Raw genomic sequence first — 26,643 nt, forward strand, 5'->3', positions numbered from 1 at the left:
TGTTACCTGCCTGATTGGCTAACTATGATTGTTGTTTTTCCCAATTGTACTGCCTTGTGTTGATTTTGTCCCTTTACTTTAGGGCGGTTTTTGTTGGTGATCAGACCCGATTCTTGTCTAATTTGAATTATGAAATTATCAGTACTATTTTATAAGTCTCAAACTTACAATTTAAAACGTATAAAATTACTGGTCTTTTTTATTTTTTATGTAGTTAATGTAGTTATGTAGTTCGACTGCTAAAGCCCTGCATGTATTTTTTAGATGAGCTTTTATTTTGAAAGTGGCGATCTCTTTTCCTGGTGTCAAGGGGAAGCACGCCCGACAGATCCACGTTACTGCTAGTCCCCGGGACAGAGTGCGGGAAATCAATGCGGTTCAAATACGTTCATGGACGCAGGAGTGCTAATTCCCTCCAGATTTCGCCCAAAGGCGCAGGTTTCAAGTCTGCACACGGTGACTGAGCATCCTAACAAAGGTTCAAGCTTCAAGGTTTTACTTCAAAAAGGTAAGCCAAACTTGGTCAACACATGACAGGAAAAGGTAAATGTATTAGCTATGTTAAATATAAGTGCCTAATCATGATAGCTTGCTGTAGGGTAAAACACTTAAGGTCAGAAATCTTTACAGTTGTGTTCATTGTAAAGCTGTTGTTTAGGGTATGTTTAAAATAATGTATTATGTAGTTGCACCACCACAGTTATGAAACTGAGAAATGTAATGATGTAAAAGCTATAGCATTGTTGGGGTTTTGGCTTGGTGAGCTTACAGCCTCCTTAAAATCTGTCAGAATTATCTACAGACAGACTGTTTAATTCATATAACCATTTAATTCAACAAATATATGAAGAAATATGTCAAAGTTAGTATGACTTTCAATCATGAACAACATTGATGTAAAGAAAATTTACCAAACTTTACCAAGTATAACTACAACTCCCAGAATGCACCGGACGAGGGAGCAGGTTGGGCCTGCTGCTCTGGCCAGCTTACCCATGGGGGCAATGACAGTGGGAGTTCACATGCTAGGAGTTTTTGCAAGCATGCAAAAAAAAACCCCGCAATAATATCACGGTTTCTTTTTGGCAAAAATCCAATTCTATAGTAAAGAGACACAGCAGAGACTCGGGATGAAGATTTGTATGAGTTTGTAGTTAGCCATCTGCTGAGCAGGGAAAAAGCAATACTGACATGTATGCTGCACTGACGCTATTTGCAGTGCAGTTACATTTGTAAGAGAAGCTGTAGGTGATATAACATGTTTTCAGTAAATCACTTACATTTTGCCTGAAAACAGAGCAGACTAAAGAGCTCACTGTCATTGTCCAGAGTTTGATCACTCAGTGTCTATGTTTTGTGATTATTAATATTCTTTGTTTTAATTCTTTTTCTGGTTACTTGTTGTTATTTGCAGTGTTTACGTGTTCTCTGTGCATTCCTTGTATTGTGTCTAGTGTTCTTGGTTCTATGTTCATGTTTCCTGTTTTACTTTTGAGAGTCTCGTGCCCCGTGCTTGAGTGTAATCTCTTTTGCTTCCTCCTGGTCTCCTCTGATTAGTGTCATCTGTGTCTCTCTCCTGTGTGCTATTTCAATTTTTCCCTCTGTGTGTACATATAGGTTGTTTCCCAATTAAGAGACCGCATGCTTGAAGTACGCGCACTACATGTACTACGTACGGTGAGTACTATAAATACCAGAAGTGCGGAAGTGAGAGGCTTGTGAAATGGGACGGTCTTGCCTTCCTTGCGCTGTTCAGGTTACCTAGCAACCATGATACTAACTGTGAGAAACGTTTCATACAGCATTGTGTGACATAAGTGAAGGAGGAAAAATGTTTTTTTGGTTTTTAATTTTTGTCATGAGATCACTTTGATTAGTTGAGTATCTGAGGCTGAGACCACAGGACTGTAAAACATGATTGTTGGGCTTCATTTCTGTACTGAACAGTTATTTCAAGATTAGTTAGTAAATAACAATTAGCTAATGTTGATCATGAGACTAAAATCATCTCACTGTGGTAATGTAAATATAATATGGCCAATATTATATGTACTGTCAGATTATTATGAATATGATGTAACACTATAGATCAACTTACCTCAGAATATATAAAGCATATAAAGAATTACAGTAATATGATGCAACAAACACAGCAGTGCTACTAATCCAAAATACTCAAAGCTTCATAGAACTGAAACAAACATTTATTTTTAGGTCCATTCTGCTGCTGATACATACTTTAGGTTTCTGAACATTAAACTTGTTGCTGCCTTTCATAGTGTGTAACTTGAAGGCCCTGAGTACTTTCTCCCACGCTGAAAACAGTGGGATGATAAAATTATTTGAACATTACCTAATAAGACTGATTCAGGACAGACAATTAGTTATGTTAAACTTTCCTAGCAGTCCTTCACAAACAGGGAACAGTCTGTCTATTCTCTCCATCTGTCAGCTGCTTCTGGCTCTTCCTCCTCCTCTTCCTCACACACTGCTGAGTTTGTCCTGGTGGATCATCAGGGGTGCAAAGCCTCACAGATGATGTGCAGCAGTGGGTCCCTCAGTCTGTCCTCACTCTGGACACTTGCAGTCGTCACACATGGAAATCAAATGTGTGATAAGCTGCAGGATTCAAACACAAGTGTAACTTATAAATACATGTTCATACTTTTATTCCACAATCAGAGAGAAAGAAACAGAGAGAGAGTGCAGGACAGACAGACAGGTGACAGTCTCAGGTGTACACACTGCTACAAACAGAAGGATTTAGTGTTATTACGAGTGCTGAACAAGAAGAGTTCCCAGATGTTACAGTGGACACATGTGTGACTGCTGTGATTAAAGCATCTTTCTTTCAGCTTAACGAGTGAACCGTCAGCTCGTTCAAACACACGTTAAAGTCCGTTTGGCTCGACACCACCGAACAGAGGCTGCAATATAACATAGCTAACATTAACAGTGCAGGGAATCCTGCTTGTGCCGTGATATTCAGGACTGCAAACCGAGCAGCATCACTGACTTTCAGCCTGTTGTGTTTGTGGATATATGACTGACTTTAATTATCCACAAAATCATCACATTCTCTGTAAGATTAAGGTCGACTATTGAACGGCGCATATTTTAAAGTAAAGACTTTAAAACCAAGTTAGTACAAACGTCACTAATGTCACATAACTCTGCTGACATGTGACCAACAATAATGTTTTAATGTCATCATTATTAAAGATTCGCACATAAATAAGTGTGAAAGTTCACTCTTCTTCCGCTCCACTTCAGCCCTCTACCGTATTTTTCGGCAAAATTATCCACACCCACCACTGCGCTATGAATTGTGGGATATATGGGACCACGAAGTGTACACCGGACCACACTTCAAATTTGGGTTAGGGTTAGCGCATTTGGAGTACACTTTGGATTGGGACGGCTGTCGTTGCGTCGCTGTGACGTAATAATGCGTACTCAAAATGCGTACTCAGGAGCGTGCGGTCGCTGGATTGGGACACAGCCAAGGTCTGTAGCTGTGTCAGAGCAAGCTTGTGTGAGCCAGCGGTGATATCTGTACACGCAGTACCTTTAATATACTCATGTTTCATTCTCTTGCTAGCAGTGGAGGAGACTTTTCTGCTGAGGAAGAGGCCCTGCTGTCCTGCCGTCTTACTGGTGCCATTGAGGGATCAGCGGCTGCTATATATTCTTCTCGACCTCGAGTATTTGGACTGAAGGACTCAGACACGTTTCATATTTAGCTCTATACATTTTAAAAATTAAAAAAAAAATTTTCCTGGCCAGCCATTTTCATATTCACAAAGGCTGTATGGAGACATTTTGGTTAATGCCACAGACACTTTCTCTTACTACGGATGCAGGATGTTGCGGTTTTAAAACCCATGGACTGAGAAAGGACCCAATAAGTAATATGTTCACATATTCCAGTGTTAAACACAAGTGAGTCTCAATCTGATATTAAGTGAAGTGTTGGTAACTGATGCCAACATTTTTCTTCTTTCTCCCTGTTTAAATCCCATTCATATAAGGGACCCTAATGTTATCCTGCTACAAACATATTCAGCCAGTGTTATTTAAGTTTCCTGTAAACTACACATGTGAAGCGGATGTGAGAGAGGCTGTGATGAAGTCCTGGAGTTTTTAAGGATGTACGTGCTCCAGTCCAGAAATCTGTATGATATGTTGGACACAGGTGGTAAAGTGCTGTCACACCCTGAATAAACTGTCCTCTGTTCTTTGGTAAGCTGACATATTTGTTACATAATCATATGGTTTATCAGAGGGGAAGTGCCAGTTTTAGAATACTGGAGCCTAAGGTTAGGTGCAATAATATTCAACCGTAATATTAGCTTATAACTAGGTCTTGTCAGTTATCCAGTGTTGTGTCAAAAACTCATATCTGCCATAAACAAATTCCGTGTATTTGTCAAAAACCAGTTTATCATATTTAAACTGCAACTTTTTGGTCTATAATATGTGAAACATGTCACATGTATCCCTCGTGAGTGATATTGAGTCATCTTGTGCCACAAACAACATTCCTGTCACAAGGTAGAAGCTGCAATCACATATTTTGTAAAGTTTAGCTAACCCGTGGCAGGTGAATGAATTTACCCTGACTAAAGAAATCAAGAGAAACGCACCGGGCTGCTCAGTGACTAACCACGGTTACTGTACTTTTATTATGAGTATTATACTGTAAGAGCAACAGGCTGGACTCTGCTTCTGCTCCTGTGCAGAGCTGAATATTAAATGTGTGCAAACAGCAGCATGTTTTCTGTCGCTTTCCACACGTGGAAGGACATTAATGCCAACTTTTAAAAACTTGGCACTTCAGTAACCCCTCATTAGTCAATCTGGTCGTTAAGTCTGACGTCACTAGCCGTGTCTGGGCCTAAACTCTGCTGCAGGTCCATATATCAAACAATCACTATGGCATTACTGAGAGTTGAAAAAACTGTCTAAAGTATTTCATCTTTAATAAAATGATCAGCGTTCTGCTCTACCAGGTGTAACAATTGAGTTTAACATCCAGGCATCCATGAAAATGGAATTTATGACATTTAACGAAGTTAGAAGTTAGCAGGAAGTTAGCTCGCTAGCTTCTATCTAAATACAATATAGCATGTCCTGACTGCGGGGTTTTGGAAACAAATTAAAACGTACAGATCTGCTATCACTTCCAACATAAATGAAGACAGAAAACTAAACAGCAGTGACGTTTGTAGGGTTACTGAAGTTTGGCTAGCTGGTGTATAATGATGTGCTACGTGACTGCTAGCGACACCGCTATGTTAGCACAATATAAACAAGCTAACTTTTTTCCACTCGATAAAAGTTAAAGTGAGTGTTCTCGGTGGTCAGGAACAAATGTAATCGCATGGCAGGATGCTGCAAAAGGACCAAACCTCAGCCAGGAGAACAACTGAGATAATCCATCCACAATACGAGGTTAGTCATTCATATACTGCTGCATGGGCTGGGCTGTAGTTACATCCTAAGGTATTAAAAACTGAGCTTAAATAAATGATTAGCGCTAATAAAAGCCGAGGGAGGTCAACAGTGATCACTGACTGTTTTAGGAGCTTTTTGAGCTTAAATAGAAGAAAATACAAAACATTAAACATGTTAACAACACAAAAGCCATATTAAACACAGACTACTTTAGGCCCGGAAGTAGGATTCATCACGTCATCGCTTAACAACTGGATAGCTACGGATTAAATAGCAAAGCCCAATACTTATGTACTGAAACCAACTATTTCCGCTTGTCAGCTTAAGTTAAAATGTTAAAATTTTCCTCTGATTTTTTTTTTAGCATTTTTTTTTTTTTTTTTACTGAGTTTGTTACAAATATTCATGTTAAAAAACTGTCCGAATTATTTTTAATGAGTTATGTTCACAAAGTCACATTTGCAGTACTCTGTACAGCTTGCATCCTTTAGGACAAATAATTTGAAGCATTAATATTTCTTGTTCAATACTGAGCCGATAACACCTCCGTATGTTGTGACTAGGGCTGCCACGATTAGTCGACTAGTCATGATTACGTCGACTATCAAAATCGTCGACGACTGATTTAATAGTCGACGCGTCGTTTGAAGCTTTGTAAGATCACAAAAGACGCAGGAATAAGTAGTAGGATTTAAGAGTGTAATAACGGACTGAAACAGAAGATGGCAGCACTGCATGTACAAGGATGCCAGCTGCCGTTAAACCCCGAAGAAGAAGAAGCTGTGTCCCAGAATTCATAGCGCAGCCCAGCTCAGTCTCCAACAATGGTGGCAGCTAGTTAGTTTTAATATTACTCTTATTATTCTTTCTGGGTCACAAAATAAACGTTTAACATATTTTTAGGCGAGAATGTAGCTGTGTAAACCTCAAATATCTGCTCAGTTTATCAAGACACCACATATTTTCAAAAGCGCTCTGACGTTTTCGGAGACGTCTGTTACCCACTAGCTCGATAGCTAGCCGGGGACTAGGCTCACTAGAGCCGTGAGAACACCGGACTCCCGGCAAATCGTCTTCAAACCCACCGACATCTTCCGCTACTCAGGTTAAACATGATAAATAAGTCACTTAGATAACTTAAAAATGTTATTGTTTGGTTTTTTTTTTAGTATTTTATTTGTTCCTGAGCAAACCGGTTTGGCTGAGATTAAAGTTATAGTTTTTACACAGCTGAATAAACGTCAAGCAGACAGCTGATTATCAGAAGTGTGAGATGCTCGAGAATATACTCCGGTGTCCTGTTATATTTTAGATAGCAAGGAGTTTATTAAACTTCACCAAAACAAACTATCATCTTGTCTTTATTTTTAACTAGCACATACGGTGGGGCAAAAAAGTATTTAGTCAGCCACCGATTGTGCAAGTTCCCCCACTTAAAATGATGACAGAGGTCAGTAATTTGCACCAGAGGTACACTTCAACTGTGAGAGACAGAATGTGAAAAAAAAAATCCATGAATTCACATGGTAGGATTTGTAAAGAATTTATTCTTTGTATCAATGTGTGTATATATATATATGTACACACACACACATATATATATATATATATATATATATATATATATATATATATATATATATTGGCACGGTGGTTAGCACTGTTGCCGCACAGCAAGAAGGTCCTGAGTTCAATTCCACCATCAGGCCGGGGTCTTTCTGTGTGGAGTTTGCATGTTCTCCCCGTGTTTGCATGGGTTCCCTCCGGGTACTCCGGCTTCCTCCCACCGTCCAAAGACATGCAGCTTGTGGGGATAGGTTAATTGGATAATCCAAATTGTCACTAGATGTGAATGTGCGAATGGTTGTCTGTCCCTGTGTGTTGGCCCTGCGACAGACTGGCGACCTGTCCAGGGTGTACCCCGCCTCTCGCCCTATGACATCTGGGATAGGCTCCAGCGCCCCCCGCGACCCTGAAAAGGATAAGCGGAAGTGAATGGATGGATGGATATATATGTGTGTGTGTATATATATATATATATATATATATTATGTTTTAGTATTTGTTCAGTAATGGATTAGGTTATAATTTTATCAGAAAACAGTACAGTAATTTTGGGTGTAGATCACAGGGTGAAGAGTGCGGGTCACCCAGAGTCAGAATCCAGTGAGATGTCTGTGTCACCTTTTACAGTTTTCCTGTAACCTGATGTCAAAGATGAGACTATATAGAGTACAGTACTGTAAATCTGCTAAATTTTAGTATTAATTTTCTGGAAAACCGTACAGTAATTTGGTAGATCACTGGGTAAAAAGTGGAGATGGCCTAGAGTCAGAATCTAGTGAAATATCAGTGTCACCTCTTACAGTTTTGGTGTAATCTGAGCTCAAAGATGAGGATATTAAAAGTACAGTACTGTATATTGGGTAAAGTTTACTGTTAATTTTCTCTGAATCGTACAGTAATTTGGGCTGTGGATCACAGGGTGAAAAGTGGAGATGAACCAAAACTGGGAGTGGATTGTGAAGTACAATAGTGTCAGGACACAAAAGACCCGTACCGTAATATGCATAAGAATCGTGCAACAACATTTTAGGTGCGGCTGGCGGTGCAGCTAGCTTGACTGTGTCTTTGTAAGTGAGGGCTCACTTGACCACGGTATTAAACAATGCAGTATGTCTTACAGATGATTGAAGCTGGTGAGAGCTCTGCTAGCATTAACCAAAACGGTCTGCTTCCATAACAACCCTCCAGAAATACAACAACCCAGAAATACTGCACAGAATTGAACAGGAGATGTTAGAAACTAAAGTCTGTGTATCAGAAAATATGCTCCCTTAACAATAATAATAATTTCTCAGATGTGACCAGGCAGCAAGGTGTACAGAAGGACTCTGCTGCTGCTGCTGTTTGGGGTCCGGCTGGCACGGAGCAAGAGGACAGCTCACGTGAGCGCGTTCACAATGATGGGCTCGTGCAGTTTTGGCCCCGCCTGCATTGATTATCTGCGGCTGATATTTTAAAAGGCGAGAGAGGTATCGTCTCCTGCGCATGCGTCTGCAGGCGCGATCTGTGCTGATGTCGCATTCAGGTTCTTCACATAAGCTCGTACACGGAGGCTTCGTCTTGCCTTTGGTCCACCAATGACATCTATTAACAGGCTCTTTTACATAGTAAATGGAAAAAATTGCCCTTTCTTCCTCTTATTTCAGTCTTTTGTCGTGTCTGTTTATTTGTTAGCAGCAATGTCATACGTTCTGTTTTCAAAAATATAAGTCACACTAGGTTTACAACAAACCAAACAACATAATAACGATGTTGCCAGCGATTTTGCCCCTCCCCCTCCAAAAAAGACTAGACTCTAAGGGGGCAACTGATGTACTTGTCTTTGATGTTGTCAAGGTCAAGAACGACCAATCAAGTGTGTACCTTTGTATGTAAACAAAACAGATTACTCTTTGGTTTGTTAATAGTAAATAGGAAACAACTATTATTGAAAAGAGTAATGTAAATATAACAGAAATAAAAACAATAAAGACGATTTCACATTTTCTAATACCAGGAATGTCCTACTAGTAGGACATTCTCCCACAGAACCTAAAGGCAGCAAAGTACATCACCATCCCTGCTGTCCCCAGAACACAGAGCCGCTACACTCCAGGTGGAATGGACGTATTCTCTGCTACTCCCGTTCTCAGTCCGCCAGAGCCGCGGGGAAAGCCAGGCCCGACATGACAGCGTCTGCACGGGACAAGAAATTCTGCCAGCAGTCGCGGGTGACGGTCCGTCCGGAGACGGTGTGGGCTGCGGGTCGCTACATCGCGCTGGCCGCCCTGTGTGTGCTGTGCTATAGCAACTCTCTCCACGGGGAGTTGGTGCACGACGATGTGTGGGCTATCGTCAACAATCCGGACGTCCGACCTGGCTCCAGCCTCAGAAACATCTTCAGCGACGACTTTTGGGGCAAGAGGATGGCGGACAACACGAGCCACAAGTCTTACAGACCGTTGTGCATCCTCACCTTCAAGTAAGTTCTCGGAACTCAGCCTTCCCGCCTTACCTGGAGCTCTGAACAGCAACACTTAATGCTAGTGGTTCTGCTGGATCGACAGCTCCGCGATGTAAACGCGTGTTTCGGGCTGACGTCATCCAGCTGTCCCTTGTAGGGACGGGCTGCTGTAGCGAAATGCTCAACTTTGCAATAGCCGAACGCTGCTAACCCCGGCTATGTGCCGATACCAGGCAGGGTCTTCTCGGGAGGAATGTAACTGCGAGAGTGTCGCTTCCAGTTCTTTCTGTGCAGAGTTGGAGCGTGCAGAGCAGCTTGTCTCAGCACATCCAGCCGTCCAGCCCACGTTACTTTGATTCAAGTTTCACGTATCGCACAGACATCTGTGGAACCTGTTGCGCAGGTTTTTAAGTGTTTGAAGTCTGGTGGTGTAGTTGGAGGTGTACTGTATGGGTGGAGATGTACTAGTGGTTGGAGCTGTTTTGGAGTGGGCTGGTCTGTTGTGCTCGGGTCGTCGATGGATGGAAATAGCGAGGGTGGGGAGTACCCAGTCGGGCTTCCATAACAGGGTGGGAATGTCTGATAAGGAAGAGCATAATGAGTAAACAGCCCGCACAATGGCCTCCAGATAAATGCTCACCTATGTTTCCATCATTCCCCACGTTTCCTCCTCATTAGGCAGTTTGTTAGTTACAGAGCATGGCTGTTGCGAGACATGGGATACAATGGGCCATTAATCAAATCAGACATTTTATTTCAGCTCTCATAGTGAGTGTGTGTGTGTTTAAGTTTTCCGTGTAGGTAAGCCAGCAGCATTTCAAACGTTATTTCCCAAGTATTTCCCAAATACTCCAGTCCAGGTCTCCTCTGCAGAATTGCTTTTCCCTTCGTCGTGAGCATACGCTGGGCTCTCCAAATCACGGACAAACAGTATCCCACAGTTGTTTATGTTTTTGAACCCATTTTGCAAAGAGAGGATTTTTTTTTTTTTTTGAAAAATGCATTGATAGCAATGTTGAATATTATAAGATAAGATAACCTTTATTAGTCCCACATGTGGGAAATTTGTTTGTTATTACACAGGAAAAAAACAACTACACGTAAAATAATTACACCTTCACGCCTCTGCCTTTCTAAATGGAGGGACAGTAACTGCGTGTGTATATGTAAGCTAGGGGTGCAACACAAAATTCACGGTTCGGTTCGATACTTTGGTGTCACGGTTTGATTTTTTTTTTTCGATACAAAAAAATGTTCATGCCTTTTTAATTTGTCATTTATTACAATTATAAATATATATTTTAGCTCAAAAGTACAATTTTTAAATTTAATGTTGCTGAAACAACAAAATAATAAAAAAAAATAAATCTGTCTGATGGAGGAATCACTCATCTTTGGAAAAGAGAGTTTATTACAGAGAAATGTCTCTTTCTAAAATAAAAGCTATACTATACGCTTCTTCTGGGCTATATTCTCAGCAGCATATTAAACATATCAGGTCCCCATAAGGTGAATCATGTGCTAACGGCTGTCTAAATGACTCGGGTAAAGTTTGTAGCATGCGTGCTTGTTGTTTTTGTCTGCTTCCACTTGTCTTTGCACTAGGATGCTGTCGGAGTAAATGTGCAGTCATATTCGTTGTGTTCCCACTAGTGCTGTCAGCATTAATCTCGTTAAAATGACTTTAACGCCATAACGCGGCAAATCGCCGTTAACAAGTTACTGTGGATTCTCCCGTGCTTGAGGCTGGACGACGTCAACACGTTAACAAGCTAACTGCGCTAGTTCCCACCAATTGAGCATTGCGTGGCACATCCGACATACTGTTTTACTTTTGTCCATGACGCGCTTACCATCAGGGTCATGCTTCACATAAAAACCAAGATAGTTCCAAACGCCAGATCTGAATGAGGGTGGGGGAGGTTCAGTTTCGGGTAGCGTTGAGGCAGTAGCCATGTTGCAACGAGCTTAGCTTCTGTCTTGCTAGCTTGCGCTGCGCGCACTCGACAGTGCAGCCTAGGCGGAGTCGAACGCAGATCCACTGAGCGCTCAACACAGACAGCATCGTCAGAAGGAAAGTAGATAAAATAAATTTAAAAAGTTATATTGTTCGATACATATGCATACTGAACCGAAAGCACTGTATCGAACGGTTCAATATCGATACGAGTATTATTGCACCCCTAATGTAAGCGTGTAAAACCTGAAGATAGAGACAAAATACTGTTAATCTGTCTATCTGCCATTCTGCAATTCATCTCGTGTAAACAATAATGTGGCGCAGAGCGTGACGTGAAAAAAGACATACCTTTGACGTTGCGTGACGAACTCTATATTCCTTGTCCACACGTAAACGGCGTTTGGAATCACCGAAAACAAGATTTTTTAAAACTCCTTTTTTGGGTTACGTTTTCAAAAATACCCGTGTAGGTGTGGACGTAGCGTAAAAGAGTTAGTAGTTTATTTTCTTACTACCTGTAATTTATTGCAGTTTACTTGTACTTGCTCAATTGTTTACTAAATGTTTGAGGTGTGAAATAAACCGCAATGGAGCAAAATATGGGTGTGTGCGCGCGTGCGCGCGCGGGGGGGGGGTCTAGTGAAAAAGGTTTGGGAACCACTGCTCTATGGAACACCAGGACTGGCATAATGAATTAATGAAATACACCATTAAATTATTAATTAAGCAAGCAAGCAATTTATTTATATAGCACTTTCAGAACAACTGTACATTTGACATGCCAGAAATGATGCAATCAGTTAAAAAATATAAGATTATAAAAATGGTAAATGGCCTGTATAGTGCTTTACACTACATTCAGTCATCCACCCATTCACACACACATTCACACACTGGTGATGGCAGCTACATTGCAGCTACTCTGGGGCGCACTGACAGAGGCGAGGCTGCCGGACACTGGCGCCACTGGGCTCTATGACCACCACCAGTAGGCAACGGGTGAAGTGTCTTGCCCAACGACACAACAACCGAGACTGTTGGAGCCGGGTTCGAACCGGCAACCTTCCGATTACTCTTGAGCCACGTTCGCCCCATATTGCCATATTGGACTTAATTGCCACATATATTAAAATGACATTTAAAGTAATAAAATCAGCACAAACAGCAAAAACATAAAATAGTATAAAATGATAATTAGAATTACATTCAAAACAATAAAATCAGCAAATTAGATTACAGCTACAATAACCTCACCCTAAACACCAAGAAAACAAAGGAAGTGGTCATGGACTTCCGCAAAACAAGAACTGATCCCCCTCCCCTAGCCATAAAAGGTGACTATGTGGAGAGGGTGCCCTCCTTTAAGTTCCTCGGCACCCACATATCTGAGGACTTTTCTTGGTCCACAAGCACATTAGCCCTGGTGAAGAAAGCCCAGCAGCGCCTGTTAGAACTCTTAATGCAAACTGAGAGTGTGAACAGACTCCTCCAACACATCCACTCTGATGCTGCTATTGCAACATCTCAGTCTTTCCATGTTCTGTGAAATATATTTTTTTATTGGCTCATGTGCAATATCTTTGGTATGTGCAATATTTTTCGGTCCTGTGCAATATCCTGGTCTCAGTAAAATTACCATCTCCACCCTAAATGACCATAGCCCCTCCACCTGTATTTATTTATTATACTATATAACTGCTCTTGTATACAGACCCACAATGTTTCTGTTTCAGTGTTTCTTACACATATGACAATAAAATTACAATAAAAAACTCTAAGTCTTTAAGTCTAAAACCATAAAATGTGTCATATGCCAAGGAGTAAAAATGGGTTTTAAGATGTGTTTTAAAAGTGGACAGTGATGTCTCTAATGTGCTGGGGCAGATTGTTCCAGACATTAGGAGCAACAATAGAAAAGGCCCTAAGGAATTAAATGTGGCAATATTAATTAAAATTGGAAATAATTAATTAAATAAATATTTATGACACATTTAATTAATTAATGACACATTTAACTAGTTATTGACATATTTAATTCATTATCTAGTGATGTATTTATTTAATTCATTTTGGCATTTTGTCCCCTCCTGTCAGCCTCACCCATCAAACTCAGGGGGCGGGGTTAACCCTGCCACTGCAGCTTCTCTAACATTTGATTGGTTGCTATGTAAAGTAAGTCAAGACAGGTCGATCCTAGATAATCGATTACAACTGTGGACTCGGGGCAGTCAGGTATCCCAGAATGCATTTCAAATCACAGGCAGCAATGGTTGTGGCATAAAGTTTGAAAAGACCCTGTTTTTCTGTCACCAACTACACTTTTAGTATTGTTTTAGCTGCAAATGTAGCAGCGTAATCTTCACATGTCTGGTCAGGTTGCAACATAGGACATGTTTGCAAAGTGCTCCGATGTTTTCGGAGATGTCGCTAGCTAGAGTATACCGAGCTCACAGCCCCGGTGTTCCAGCTTAACTGTTTTGTATGTGTGTGTTGTAAATATATGTATATATACGTTAACCAGCTTGTTTACATATTTCACTCTACACGTTCTGCATGTTGTATTCGCAGATTCTCATTTTCACCGAACGATCGTCTCTTTCCGCCTGTTCTTGTGTCTCTGTGCTTCTGTAACATAAAGAACGAGCTGACATTTTTCTAATGACACCAGCGATCAGCTCAACAGGCCCTCAGTTTACCTGCATGCATCCTCCTCCTCACCTGTCAGCTGTTTAACACCTGCTGCTAATTCAAGAAACACGCCCACGTTACCTGGTGATAGTCACAGTTTATCTGGGCAGCCGGTGCTCGATATTACGCAATGTCAGCGCATTTTTCTGCACAAGATAAGTAAATATAGTTTTTATTCCCGAGCGCAGAGCTGCTGGAGCTTGTTTCCCAACAGAGCACTTTATAGTTGAACGTCTTGATGCATGCTCAATCATCCAGGTAAGTAAATCTCCAAAAGTTGATTCTGTTCATCTGGACATAGCGTTTTGTGGGAGAAACGTTTCGTCACTCATCCAAATGACTTCTTCAGTCTCAGTTGACTGCAGGTTTCCATAACCTTATAAACAGTATGGAAGAAGTGGAAAAGAGGGCTTTGCTATCCTACTCTGGAACAAGTCATTGGTTCAGGTATGTGGATGACACCTGGGTGAACATCAAATCTCAGGACGTACCACATTTCACGGATCACATTAACTCAGTGGACCAACACATCAAATTCACCAGGGAGGATATGAAAAGTGGCAGGTTAGCCTTCTTAGATGGTGAGATTTCCATCAGTAATGGGGGACATCTAAAAGCTGATCTGTACCGTAACCCTACGCATACGGATCAGTATTTAAGGTTTGACTCTCATCATCTATTGGAGCATAAACTGGGTGTCATTAGGACGCTACAACACAGAGCGAACACCATCCCCACTGACACAGCGGCCAGGGAGGCAGAAGAACATCAAGAAGGCCCTGAGTAAATGTGGTTATCCCAGCTGGACTTTTGTCAAAGCTGGGAAGGCTCCTTAAGAAAGCTCCAGCTGATCCAGGAGAGAAGAACAACCGCTGCCCACGCGAAAACCTGTAGTGATCTCGTACATGTCAGGAGTATTTTTTATACAAAGAGGAAAGAGAAGGCGCATTTCCACCGAGAGGAGCAGAGTTTGCAACAGCGTGTTCATCATGCAGACTGCGACCTGGACAGAAATATTATATCATCTGTTTTTTAAATAGTTATTCAACTGTATTCTAAGCACCAGGTATTTTTTAGAATGTTTAGAGTTTACTTAACTAAAATAAATGAGGTTAACATATAATTTGTGTGATTTTTCTTTTTTTTTCTTCGTTTTTTTGTTTCGGTCATGTTATGTTTACCTGTCAAAGGCTTGTTAGAAACTATGAAACACATGGTGCAGACTTCTGGATATTAGAAGAAAACTAATACTGCTCATGAATGAGACTAAAGGCAGGAAGGTGTCCTTTAAAACTAAACATGTTAATAGGACCTCCCTATTTATATCATAGTTTATGAAATAGCACGTGTATTTCAGTAATAGCCTACTGATTTCAGTGTAGTGGTGAACAGTCACACAGCTCACGTGGGCGTTATCTGTGATACTCCTTAACTATCATTTATCCAAGTTAACTTCAGTTAACCATTCAGACAGTTCTTTTGCAATGAAAAATATAAACACTCATGTCATCGGTATGTTTCCGCTGTGCCAGCTGTTTACATTACAGCTGCTTATGCAGTAACCATGGTAACCACGGACTCTGAGTGGCTGGATCGATGCAGGTCAGACAACAACTTTACATATATGATCTTAAAACAGGAAACAGCCACTGTACGTGCTGGTCTCATATCAAATGTGAACGCAGACTGAGTCTATGTTTGACGTTTGTTTATATCTAATCTTCCTCTCAAACATTTAAACAGCAGCGAGTCTGCAGCTGAGGGAACACAAACTCAAACTGTTCGAACAGGTTTGTTAATTTGGTGATTTATTAAATGTATAACTGTTATTCTAATCTGCTGCTGAGTCTCTTACGCTGATGAAAATGCAGAAAACACAGATCGCACCTGTTCAACCAATCACTTTCATTCCACTTTGATCTGCGACAAACTGACGGTTCATCTCTGTTACAGTGTTGCGTTAGACTGCTACATTTTTTGTTCTTTATGCTGTAGATTTTCACGTCTCTGGAATAGTTGGCAGTAATAAGGATGATTTTCTGTAAAATTATATAGATATGAGCCGTGACATATTTGTAGATGACAGATTAGTTTGATGCTGCCGACACGTTTACCCTCATGGTCAATATTCACAATAAAAATATTAGCTGAACATCATGAAGTCTGTATGTGTTTCATAGTGTCGAACAACCTTGGTACAGTTAAGGCTAGCAGTTACTACATGACAGAAACACAAATGTTATCTATTTTAATAACGTTTATGTGTATATACACAGGTCACGCTGATTATTGAACAAAAACGGTATTTGGTAACACAAACAGGGTTTTTCAAAGTAGAGTTCTGGTAGTTTCCAAATGCCGGTTGTTGGTGTGCAGAAACACCTTCTGAAAACAATGGCCACCAGGCCAAAGCAATGGTTTTGACTCGATAAGCATTAAATAATAAATATTTTTTTATTTATTTCAAACCCTGCCAAGTCAAACATGTAGAGCTACCTGCTGTGGTGACCTCCCACAAAACAGGGAGCAGTTAAAAAGAGCTTTCTTCTGTACTGATCAATTTGAAGGAACAAGAAGAGTCAGCGTCTTCCATGCAAGCTGCAGGCGACTGCCGCTATCTGCGAGTGACCAAAGCAGTCACAAAGAGGTTTATGATGCAGCACTGTATACTAATTTTTACTTAGCAGCAGTAAATAACCTCACAACTGGTCAGGGAATGCACATTTTTGATGACCATTGCTTAATAGTGCAGTTGCCAGATGCTCTAGGCCTGTGGAACAAAAACGTTTTGGAGAAAACAGATGGAATTGCATATCCAGTAAGTGAAAAGGCCTTTGTTAGCAATGAAACCGATATTAAGTCAGATTAAGAAAAATAAATTGTCATTGTTCAGATTTGATATCCAGCTCACACACTGAAAAATTAGGAGCGGTATCAGTATCAATGTATTCTACATCCAAAAACACTGAACTCAGGAAGTTAATCCTCACCAGTAAGAGTTTTTACGTATTCTAGTTCTGGAAGTCAACCTGCAGCATATTATAACAAAGTGTTCTTACTGAAACTGAAAGTGTCCATGAAAACAAAGGGCAGAGAGACATTAGATAAGAACACTTAACACTCACTGAGTCCTGTATAGCGGGAGCAGTCTAAAGTATTAACAGTGGCAGTTTTCCCAGTAGGTAAACAACTGAAACTGAAACATATTCACCAATCTGTGAATACAGTGTAGAGCTGCTCTTTGTTATTATTGGAGTAAATTAAAGTGTGCTTAAAAAACCCAAACTTAACCTGCAGTAATGACACTCAGCTGTGTCAAAGGTCACTAAAATTAATACTGAATCGGTGTGTAACCTTGCCAAAACAATGTCGGACTCTGTAGTTTTCTCTGGTCCCCTCCTCATGTTTAACTGCATGCTCTCCTTAAATTGCTGTCTGTCTGAGTGGTGTCCAGAAAACGATGTGGGCTTTATAATTAATTGGGAAACTTTCTGAAGGATACCTGGCAGTTGCTTAGTCGTCCTTCTCCCTGGTAATATAGTTAGTACTAGCAACTCAATGCATCTCATGAGAGCGAAAAGCGTGGCTTACAGCTTTCCACAAGCATCTGCTCCCAGAAATACAGACAAACAGCACTTAATGATGAGTGTGTCTTGATCAGACAATGGAGTAGGAAGATCCCTCACGAGTGGCAGTTGTTGCCTTGTTGCTCACACAGGGAGGAGGCTCACCGCTTGGGTGGAAGCTTGGAGAGCCGTTTCTTCACACCACCTTTATTAGCTTGCCGTGTGAAAGATTTGGGACCTGCTTCCTAGAGGAGTGTGTGTCAACTATGTTCCTCCATCACAAACATGTGGCGAGAAATCCCACAGCCTTTGTACCTCAGGCACTGTGTATATGCTACAGCTGAAGAGAAGGATGTCACATCACTCTGTGGAGATATAAGAACATGTGATGTCTCTGTGAATGTCAGACTGAACTGATCTGCTCCTTTGAAATTCACCTCCACTCACTTATGGAATATTTCCATAAGTTACTGATAAGACCTTAACTGGTTTCAGGGTGGCTGTTTTTTGTTTGTTGTAACTGTCACCTTTAGGAATGTGCTTGGCTGTTGTTGGTGTGTTGATAAACCTACTTGAACCCTTGCTGGAACTATTTAAGCATCACGTGTGAGAAGTAAAGATCATTAGGTTTGGCGTCACTAATTAGAATTTGCTCAGGAAATGTAAATTTAAACAGTTTATATTCCAGTTGTAAATAGACTGAAGTGGATAGCTTGTAACATTAAGGCTACAAAAAGACTTTTCTTAAAGCTGTTGTGCTTTTGACATGTTTAATGCTCTGCATCTTGTTCTATTTAATCTGAACAAGCCCCTAAAAACAGTCAGTGATCACTGTCGCCCTCTCTCGGTTTTTATTACCACTGTTCATTTTAAAGCTCAGTTTTTAAACCCACACGATGCAACTACAGCCCAGCCCACGCAGCAGTATGTTAACCTCCTGAGACCCAAACTCTTTCATGGCATGCATTTTTAATTTTTCTCTGCTATTTGGGTTGATTGGGACCCGATGAATGTAAAAACAAAGAATTACCAGATTTTTATTTTGTTCTTGTTTTTTTACCTGATTTTTGTTTCTGACAAAAACAAGATCAACATTTCCTCGGAGGGCGCTCTCTGCACCGGGGCTGTGATCGACCGTGGCTGCTGGGGCTCTGGGAGTCTTCTCAGCCTGGCTGGGGGGCTTCTTTGCCTCCCTCCTGCTGTGTGTCCAGCCTGGAGGCTGCGGTCTGTGACCGGCTCCCGGTGCAGACGACTACCTGTGATAGTGTTTCCTCACCTGGCTCATGTGTGCCAGGGAGGGGGGTGTATGTATCCATGATCGTTTATGTTAATGAGAGTGTGGGGAGTGAGTTGGAGGGCGGGGTGGGGTGGGCTGCTTTTAACCATGTAAAGCACTTTGTGCTACATCTTTGTATGAAAAGTGCTTTATAAATTGATTGATTGATATGAGGACATTCGCTTTAAATTTTGACAGTGGCAGTATAATGTCCTCATAAGTTCTCAAAAATTTAGTATTTTGGTCTAGACAACCCAAAATGTGATGTCCACATATGTGGACGCCAGGTCCTAGGAGGTAATGACTAACCTCGTATTGTGGATGGATTATCTCAGTTGTTCTCCTGACTGAAGTTTGGTCCGTTTGCAGCATCCTGCCATGCAATTGCATTTGTCCCTAACCATCAGAAACCCTCACGTTAACTTTTATCGAGTGGAAAAAAGTTAGCGTTCATCCTCCAGCTTCACTGTTTATGCTATGCTAACATAGCTGTGTCGCTAGCAATCACGTAGCACATCATTATATAGCAGCTAGCCCAACTTCGGTAACCCTACAAACGTCACTGCTGTTTAGTTTTCTGTCTTCATTTATGTTGGAAGTGACAGCAGAGCTGTACGTTTGAACTTTTCAGAAATCTCTCAGTCAGAACATGCTATATCATGTTTAGGTGGAAGCTAGCGAGCTAACTTGGATGTTAAACTTAATTGTTACACCTGGTGAAGCAGCAACGCTGATCATTTTATTAAAGATGAAAGAATTTAGACAGTTTGTAACTCTCAGTGATGCCGCAGTGTTCGTTTGACTTTGGGACCTGAAACGGACGGAGTTTAGGACCCAGATTACTCCCCAAGGCTCCTGACTACAACAATCCATCAAACGGTGCGGCTTCGTAGCTACCAAAGTCGTACTAAAACATTTTTGACAGAGGTTTGAGCGCCGTGTAGCACATAAAATCGGTTCGAGGTCAGTAAGCACAACCAGAATTCATACTTAAGGCGCACTGTCGATTTTTGAGAAAATTAATGGATTTTAAGTGCGTAAGATACAGAAGAAAAGAATAAATTGCGATATATATCATTACCACACATGCTTCAAATTATACTGCGATATGGATTTTAGGCCATATCGCCCGGGCCTAACACCAGCCTCATAGAACCCACATAGCAGAGCCATTTTCTCCAGTGTTTTATATATTTCTCATACTCTAAATTCACTAAAAAAAGTTATCTTTTCCATCTTATAAATTTCTCAAGTTACATCAATCCAGCTGTGTTTAATTGTTGGTGAATCCCGTGTTAGCCATCTTTTGGTCAGTGCCTTTTTACTTGCAGCCAGCAGCAGACCAAGTATTTATTCTGCACATGTCTGAGGGTGTGTATCCTAAAATATAGATTTGAAATCAAAGGGTAAATATGTGCTAAAGATGTTTTGAATAGCTTTATGAACATCTTTCCAGCATAATGGTGGTGGTCAGAGGGCCCGGTGGCGCCAGTGTCCGGCAGCCTCACCTCTGTCAGTGCGCCCCAGGGCAGCTGTGGCTACAACGTAGCTGCCATCACCAGTGTGTGACTGTGTGTGTGAATGGGTGAATGACTGAATGTAGTGTGAAGCGCTTTGGGGTCCTTAAGGACTAGAAAAGCGCTATACAAATGCAGGCCATTTAATGCATCAACTTTGAGGACAAAATGTTCACTTACTTGCTCTAACATTTTCCTTCAAAGCAATCATGTTGTGTTTGAAATTCATGCCACTGTGAAAACTGAGATTCTGTTAAGAATTATAAGACAGTCACCTTATCCATGAACACAGAACCGAATTTACTTCAGGAATTGTCTCAGGAAATCCAAAGATGTGTTTTAGACAAGGCTGTCCCCTAACAGTGTCGGTCTTTGAGAAAAATAAAGATATTAAACTTTATTTTTCACTCTCTTAATGATATTTTAAGATTTTATACTTTGTCCATCTCACAGAGCTGAATCTTTCTCTCTGTCAGGTTGAACATCGTGCTGGGTGGTATGACACCTCTGTATTTCCACATTGTCAACGTGTGTTTGCACTGCACCGTAACCTGCCTGCTGATGCACGTATGCCAGTGCCACGTGTTTGAAAACCGCCGCCTGGCCTTCGTCACGGCGCTCCTCTTCGCCGTGCACCCCGTCCACACCGAGGCTGTGAGTATAACCATAAAGTTACAGGCTGCTCGGGGAGTTTCAGTTATCACATGAAACATATTGAGCTTGACTGTCCTGGCCCACTAGAACTGGTTTCTACTTCAACATCTTAGACAAAGAGGTTCATTCAAAATGATAAATTTTTTCTCCTCTAATTTGAAACGTTGACCACAGGATAGTCACAGGATATTTCACTCATTTGAAATGGTAACCAACAGAGCAATGACTTTTATCCTCTCAAGTCTATCTTCATTAGCTGCTCCCGCTGCTCGTTTTGTTGCTTTCTGTCACACATTTGTCAGACAGCCATTCCCCTTGTTGCCAGGTTTCAAAAATGAAGGTTGTGATTTTCATGAAGCGTCAATCTGTGTCTGTTTTCTCCTGTATTTTGGGATGAGATCATATGTGTCACGGTTCTGGGTCAGTTTGACCCAGTATTTTGAGTTATGTTTTGGTGTGTTTTTGCATTTTGGATTCTTTCCTTATTATGATGCTGATGAATCTATGTTTCAGTTGTTCTTGTTTAGGGATTAGTTCGTAGGTTTTGTGTTCTCATGTTTGTTGCAGGTTTAGTTCAGTATCTAGTCTGTCTCTGTGTCGTGTCTGCGTTTTTGCTTAGTGGTGTCTTGTTTCCTGTTTTACTCTGAAGGTTCATGTTCCTGCCTTATGTCAGTGTTTCTAGCTTTGCTGTCTCATTAGGTCTTATTCCTCCCAGCTGTGTTCCCCTTCTGTCTCTAATTCCTTGATGACTTCCTCGGTGTATTTTAGCCCAGTGTGTCTTCGTGTCAGTGTCAGTCTGTTCATGCACCCTATTATTTCTAGCTGCACGTCATGATTCTAGTCTGCAAGATTCGGTATTGGACATGTTCATAGTCACTTTCTCCAGTCATGTTTCCCTGCACCTTCATGTGGCAGTACCGAGATCTCGTTCACAGTTTTTCATGTCGTGTTCATAGTCTGTCCACAGTACTTCGTCATAGTTCAGTCCTGGGAACAGCTAAGATACTGCAGGACACTCAAGCTCCCAGGCCTCTGGTAGAGGACCTCAGCTTGAAGGATAGACCGCCCACAGGGGCAGTTGGAGAATTACTGTATATCTGTTAATGATAATGATATTTCAGTCATTAACAGATTTAGAAAATGACGACTAAAAAATGCATCTAAAACCAAATGACAACAAACAATTGAAGGAGGTGATGAAATCGCTGACCATCTTGGTATGCAGAGGAAATCAGTGGCCAGGCAATAGCAACTGATTTCTGACTGACTTCTTCACTGAGTATTCATATTTTTTTCATATTTAAACTTGTATGACAAATAGATTGCAATATATGAATGAAGAAGAAGAAAGATTGTTTAATTTATTTAAATTATCTATTCATTTTGTTCATCTAAAATCATCCCTCAAATGGAGCAACTTTTCCCTGTCAGAGCCAAAGGATCAAGGAAAGGAGAAAGAAAGCGTCATCAAGCTACGGGGCAAAGCTTTGAGAAACACAGCAGGGCTCCTGCTATCAGCAGTGTTGGGCAAGTTACTTTGAAAAAGTAATTAATTATAGTCACTAGTTACTTCTTCAAAAAGGTAACTGAGTTCTCTCTCTCTCTCTCTCTCTGTCTCTCTGTCTCTCTGTCTCTCTCTCTCTGTCTCTCGCCGTCACTCCTAAAACCTCCCCTGTTTTTGTTTTTGGTTTTTTTGCTCATAAGCAGAGAGGTCTCGCTGCGCTGTCCTTAGACAGTAAACAGGACGAAACTATTGAGGAAAAACACGCGTATATATTGTTTATCATGACTCTGGTTTTACTGGCCGATCAACACAGTTTATAAACTGGTATATGTCACCTTGTTGCTTTGTCTGTAAGTGGTCATGTGATTGACCACGACTACTTTATTCTTCCTCAGTCAAACAGCAGCACTCATGCGATTGTTTTGCCCCCTGAGCTCCAGGTGTTGTGCTACACAGTGCTCGTGATCGTGACCGCGGGAGCGCAGCCGCTTAAAGCTGCAGCGTCCAGATTACTTACAGCTACTTCCTGCAGCTGATATAAGCTGCGGTGAGCTGAACACAGCTTCAACCGTCTGTTTTTTGAAGAATAGTAACGCAACCGCATTTCCTTGTTAGTAACTGTAACAGCGTTGTAATGATAGTAATAGTAATTAGATTACTCGTTAATGAAAGAAGTAATGCCGTTATTCCCATCACTGGCTATCAGTCCTCTGAGGTCTTTGTGCCCTTGTATGTCAGCCAGTATCTCTCACATGCCTCCTGCCATTCAGGACCTCGGCTCAACCTCCATGTGATTCCCAAAGGGCAACATGTCTCCTGATCTGCCTCTGAGAGGAGGTGAGTCAAGTTCAGTAAGGTTACAGTCTACGACTCTTCTCGCTCCAACAGGTGAGACAACAACAAAGGGCTCAGACGTTCACTACAGGAGCGCTGCAGAGAAATTGGAGATGGAAGGAGCAGAAGGGGAGGGTAGATGAATGTATAAGAGCGTGGAAAAAGAGCTGTATAGAAATTAGCACACGAGGGTGATGAAAGGAAATCAGAGGCAGGCAAAGAGAGATCGGGCAAGAAAATAGGAATTGAGTGCAGCAGGGGCTGTAAGAGAGAGTGAACTGGAAAGACTACGCAGTAGAAAACAAAGTGAGAATAGGAAGCATGAAACAGCTAGTTCAGTCTTGCATAGATGCTCATCTCAGGCCCAAACTCTTGGATCGGTTGGGGGAGAGGATGAGGAGTTGCTAATTGGCTGTAACACACATGATGATAAATACTAATAGGAGTGAAACATGTATTTTGTGTTAATGTGTTTCTGCCATCAAAGTGCTGATTTGTTTCTTATAAATATAAATATTTATTTTCTCAACTTCGTGTTTTCCATGTTTTCTTTTATGAATAAAATGGGGGTTTGCAGTATTTGCAAATCATTTTGTTCATCAGGTTTTTATCTACATTTTGCACAGGTGCTCTTTTTGGAGTGGGGGCTGTCTGTCTGTGGCTGTTATAGATAATAGATATTATTACACCTAGCACATCTGGAGGTGCTTATAAGCCACATCAGAACAACACTTTTCGGTCTGGTTACTACCGTTTATGTCAGGATACCAGTACCCATCCCTAGTCGTGCATCGTGTAGTATACGTGGCGTAACGAGAAGCGATTAACACCTCACGACCAGCTGCCGATCAGCAGTCGTTTGGTTGCAAGAAAATCAAACCTGTCGGCCGTCGTGATTGTAGCTGCCTGTTCAATATTTTTCATTAGCAATTTAGCAAAGTTGGTGGTGGTGTGTGTGTGTGTGTGTGTCTGTGTGTGTCTGTGTGTGTCTGTGTGAGTGAAAGACGGAGAGGGAGAGCGAGACACAGATTTTGTGTTATAAGCTTCATGTTATGTACGTACAGTGTGAGCACTCGGGTCGCATCAGAGCATCGGGCCGTTTGGTGAGAGACTCTGCATCCTGACCTACGAACTTCCACAGACTCAACCATACAGTTTGAGCAGGAGCTGAATAACACGACTGAAAAGTTCGCAGTGTATGCCCAGCTTTAAACTTCTAGACCATCCGTCTGATCAGTTAAGTACCAAGGGGGTTGTTAATGAAATAACAAGAGGTACACTACAGGGGCAACAGTGAGGCAGTCCCCAAAATTGGAATGGTTGTACGGGTGGAGGCAGCTTTCCCTCCTCATTTTCTCAGTTTTTCACTTGTTTTTTTCTCTGTAGACCTTACAAAGGTTTGCACAAATATGCGTGCCATTCCCAGATGACTGGCTTTGTATAAACAGGCAGTTATACTAGGAGAGCAGGACAGAGCCATAGACGGTCCTTAACCCATCATCACGACCGGTATCTGCTCCTCTCTGCAAATAGAAACAGGATGAGCACTAACAGAAGCCTAAAAACTGACGTCTACCCACTGGTGTGAGTGTTGTCAAACAGACTTCGTGAGGATGGCCTGAGGGGCTGACGGTAATGATCGTGACATTTTATGCTCATGTTTCCATGAGCGTGGCGATCCGTTAGTGCTAGGGCTGCACACATACATATTTTAATCATAATCATGATTTTGGCTTCCCACAACCATGTGAACATGATGACGTAATGCTCAAAGTGTGTGCCCCTCCACTTAAAATGCAAGCAGTCTGGACAAGTAGCAGGTTCATTGACAAAAATCTAAATAGCCCTTGGAAAGCTGAAGATCATCATCCAGTGTTTGGCACAAGTCATGTTCACCGGGAACAAAATCAGCAAGATGACTTCAAGTCATTTGTTCAATTAATTGTAGGCAGAACTAACAAAAGGTTAGACAGCATTCTGCAGGATGTGCAGGATGTTAAGTCCACCATTCACGGTTGGTGTTGTCGGTCAGCTGCAAACCAAAGAGAAGAGTATTAAAAGCAAATTGAAAGAAATAGTTTGAATCAGTGGTCAGCAGCATATGCAGGGAAACCAAAGAGTTAACAACCAAGATGGATTATTTAGAAAATGAATAGAGGAGGAATAACATCGTGGTGGATGGATTAATAGACGAACATGCAGAAACTTGGGAAGCAGAGGATAAAGTCCAACACTTGCTGAAGAACCAGCAGGGCCTGGACAGCAACACGTTCAAATCGAACGCGGTCACAGAGTCGAGAATGGATGAGCCAGGCAGATTGTGGTCAGGTTACAAAGATCAGGAAGAAGAGGAAAGAACCATTACTACAGCTGAGCGTGGCCAGAGACAGAGGTGATATTGCCGTCCTGAAATATGATAAATTTATTGTTAAACCGAGGTCCCTGAATGCTGGATTAAACACTTTCAGTAATATTGACATTTAACGGCTTGAAATCAGAATCAGAATGCTGATTCTGATTTCAAGCCGTTATGGTGGATCAGTTTATTCCCGGATTCTCCGTAAAATATTTTTCAGTAGCTCATGGTAGTATTTGTAGCCTTAAATATAAGTTTCAGGAAATTCAGTCATTGCTGTCAACAAACTCTTTAAATGTGCCTTTGAGAATAATGAATTTGAAATGAATGGTTATAAGTTGTATAGGAAAGACTTAAACAGATTTGGAGGGGGTGTTGCCTTATATATTAATGACAATGTGGCAAGCAAGCTACGTATGAACTTAATGTTTGACGATCTGGAAATCGTGTGGCTTCAGTCACACCCGCTCTATGGCACGCTGTTATTGGTGGGTTGCTGCTACAGACTCTCAAGTAGCAATACGTTGTATGTAGAACGAATCTGTGAAATGTTGGAAAGATGGAAGACAAGGACATATTTTTATTTGGAGATTTTAATATTAATTGGTCATCTACTTCTTGTCCTTTAAGGAAAAAGAAGAGTTCATTAGCATCTACTGCTGTCTGTCTCAGATGGTAATCATTCCCACGCGGATGACGGTCAACAGAGGCAGGTCATAGGTCATCATCTTGTATTGATCATATATATACAAATGTTCCTGAACAATGCTTAAACATTGTCTCTGTTCCAGTTAGTTATAGTGACCATAATCTTGTAGGCTT

The 26,643-nt window shown here is 41.3% G+C and overlaps 1 protein-coding gene across 1 annotated transcript in view; it reads left to right on the forward strand.

Annotated features, from left to right (window-relative positions):
* Positions 1-9,072: 9,072 nt before the first annotated feature.
* Positions 9,073-26,643, forward strand: part of tmtc1 (transmembrane O-mannosyltransferase targeting cadherins 1) — a 59,721-nt gene continuing 42,150 nt past the window's right edge. Inside the window, exons 1-2 of the mRNA XM_087830374.1 lie at positions 9,073-9,484; positions 20,950-21,127. Of these exons, the coding sequence (XP_087686500.1) occupies positions 9,189-9,484; positions 20,950-21,127 (474 nt within the window). The 5' untranslated portion in view covers positions 9,073-9,188. The remainder of the gene's footprint in view (positions 9,485-20,949; positions 21,128-26,643) is intronic.

Source organism: Neolamprologus brichardi, chromosome 17 (genome assembly GCF_056152115.1).
Source record: "Neolamprologus brichardi isolate AB-2024 chromosome 17, ASM5615211v1, whole genome shotgun sequence".
NCBI classification, from domain to species: Eukaryota; Metazoa; Chordata; class Actinopteri; order Cichliformes; family Cichlidae; genus Neolamprologus; species Neolamprologus brichardi.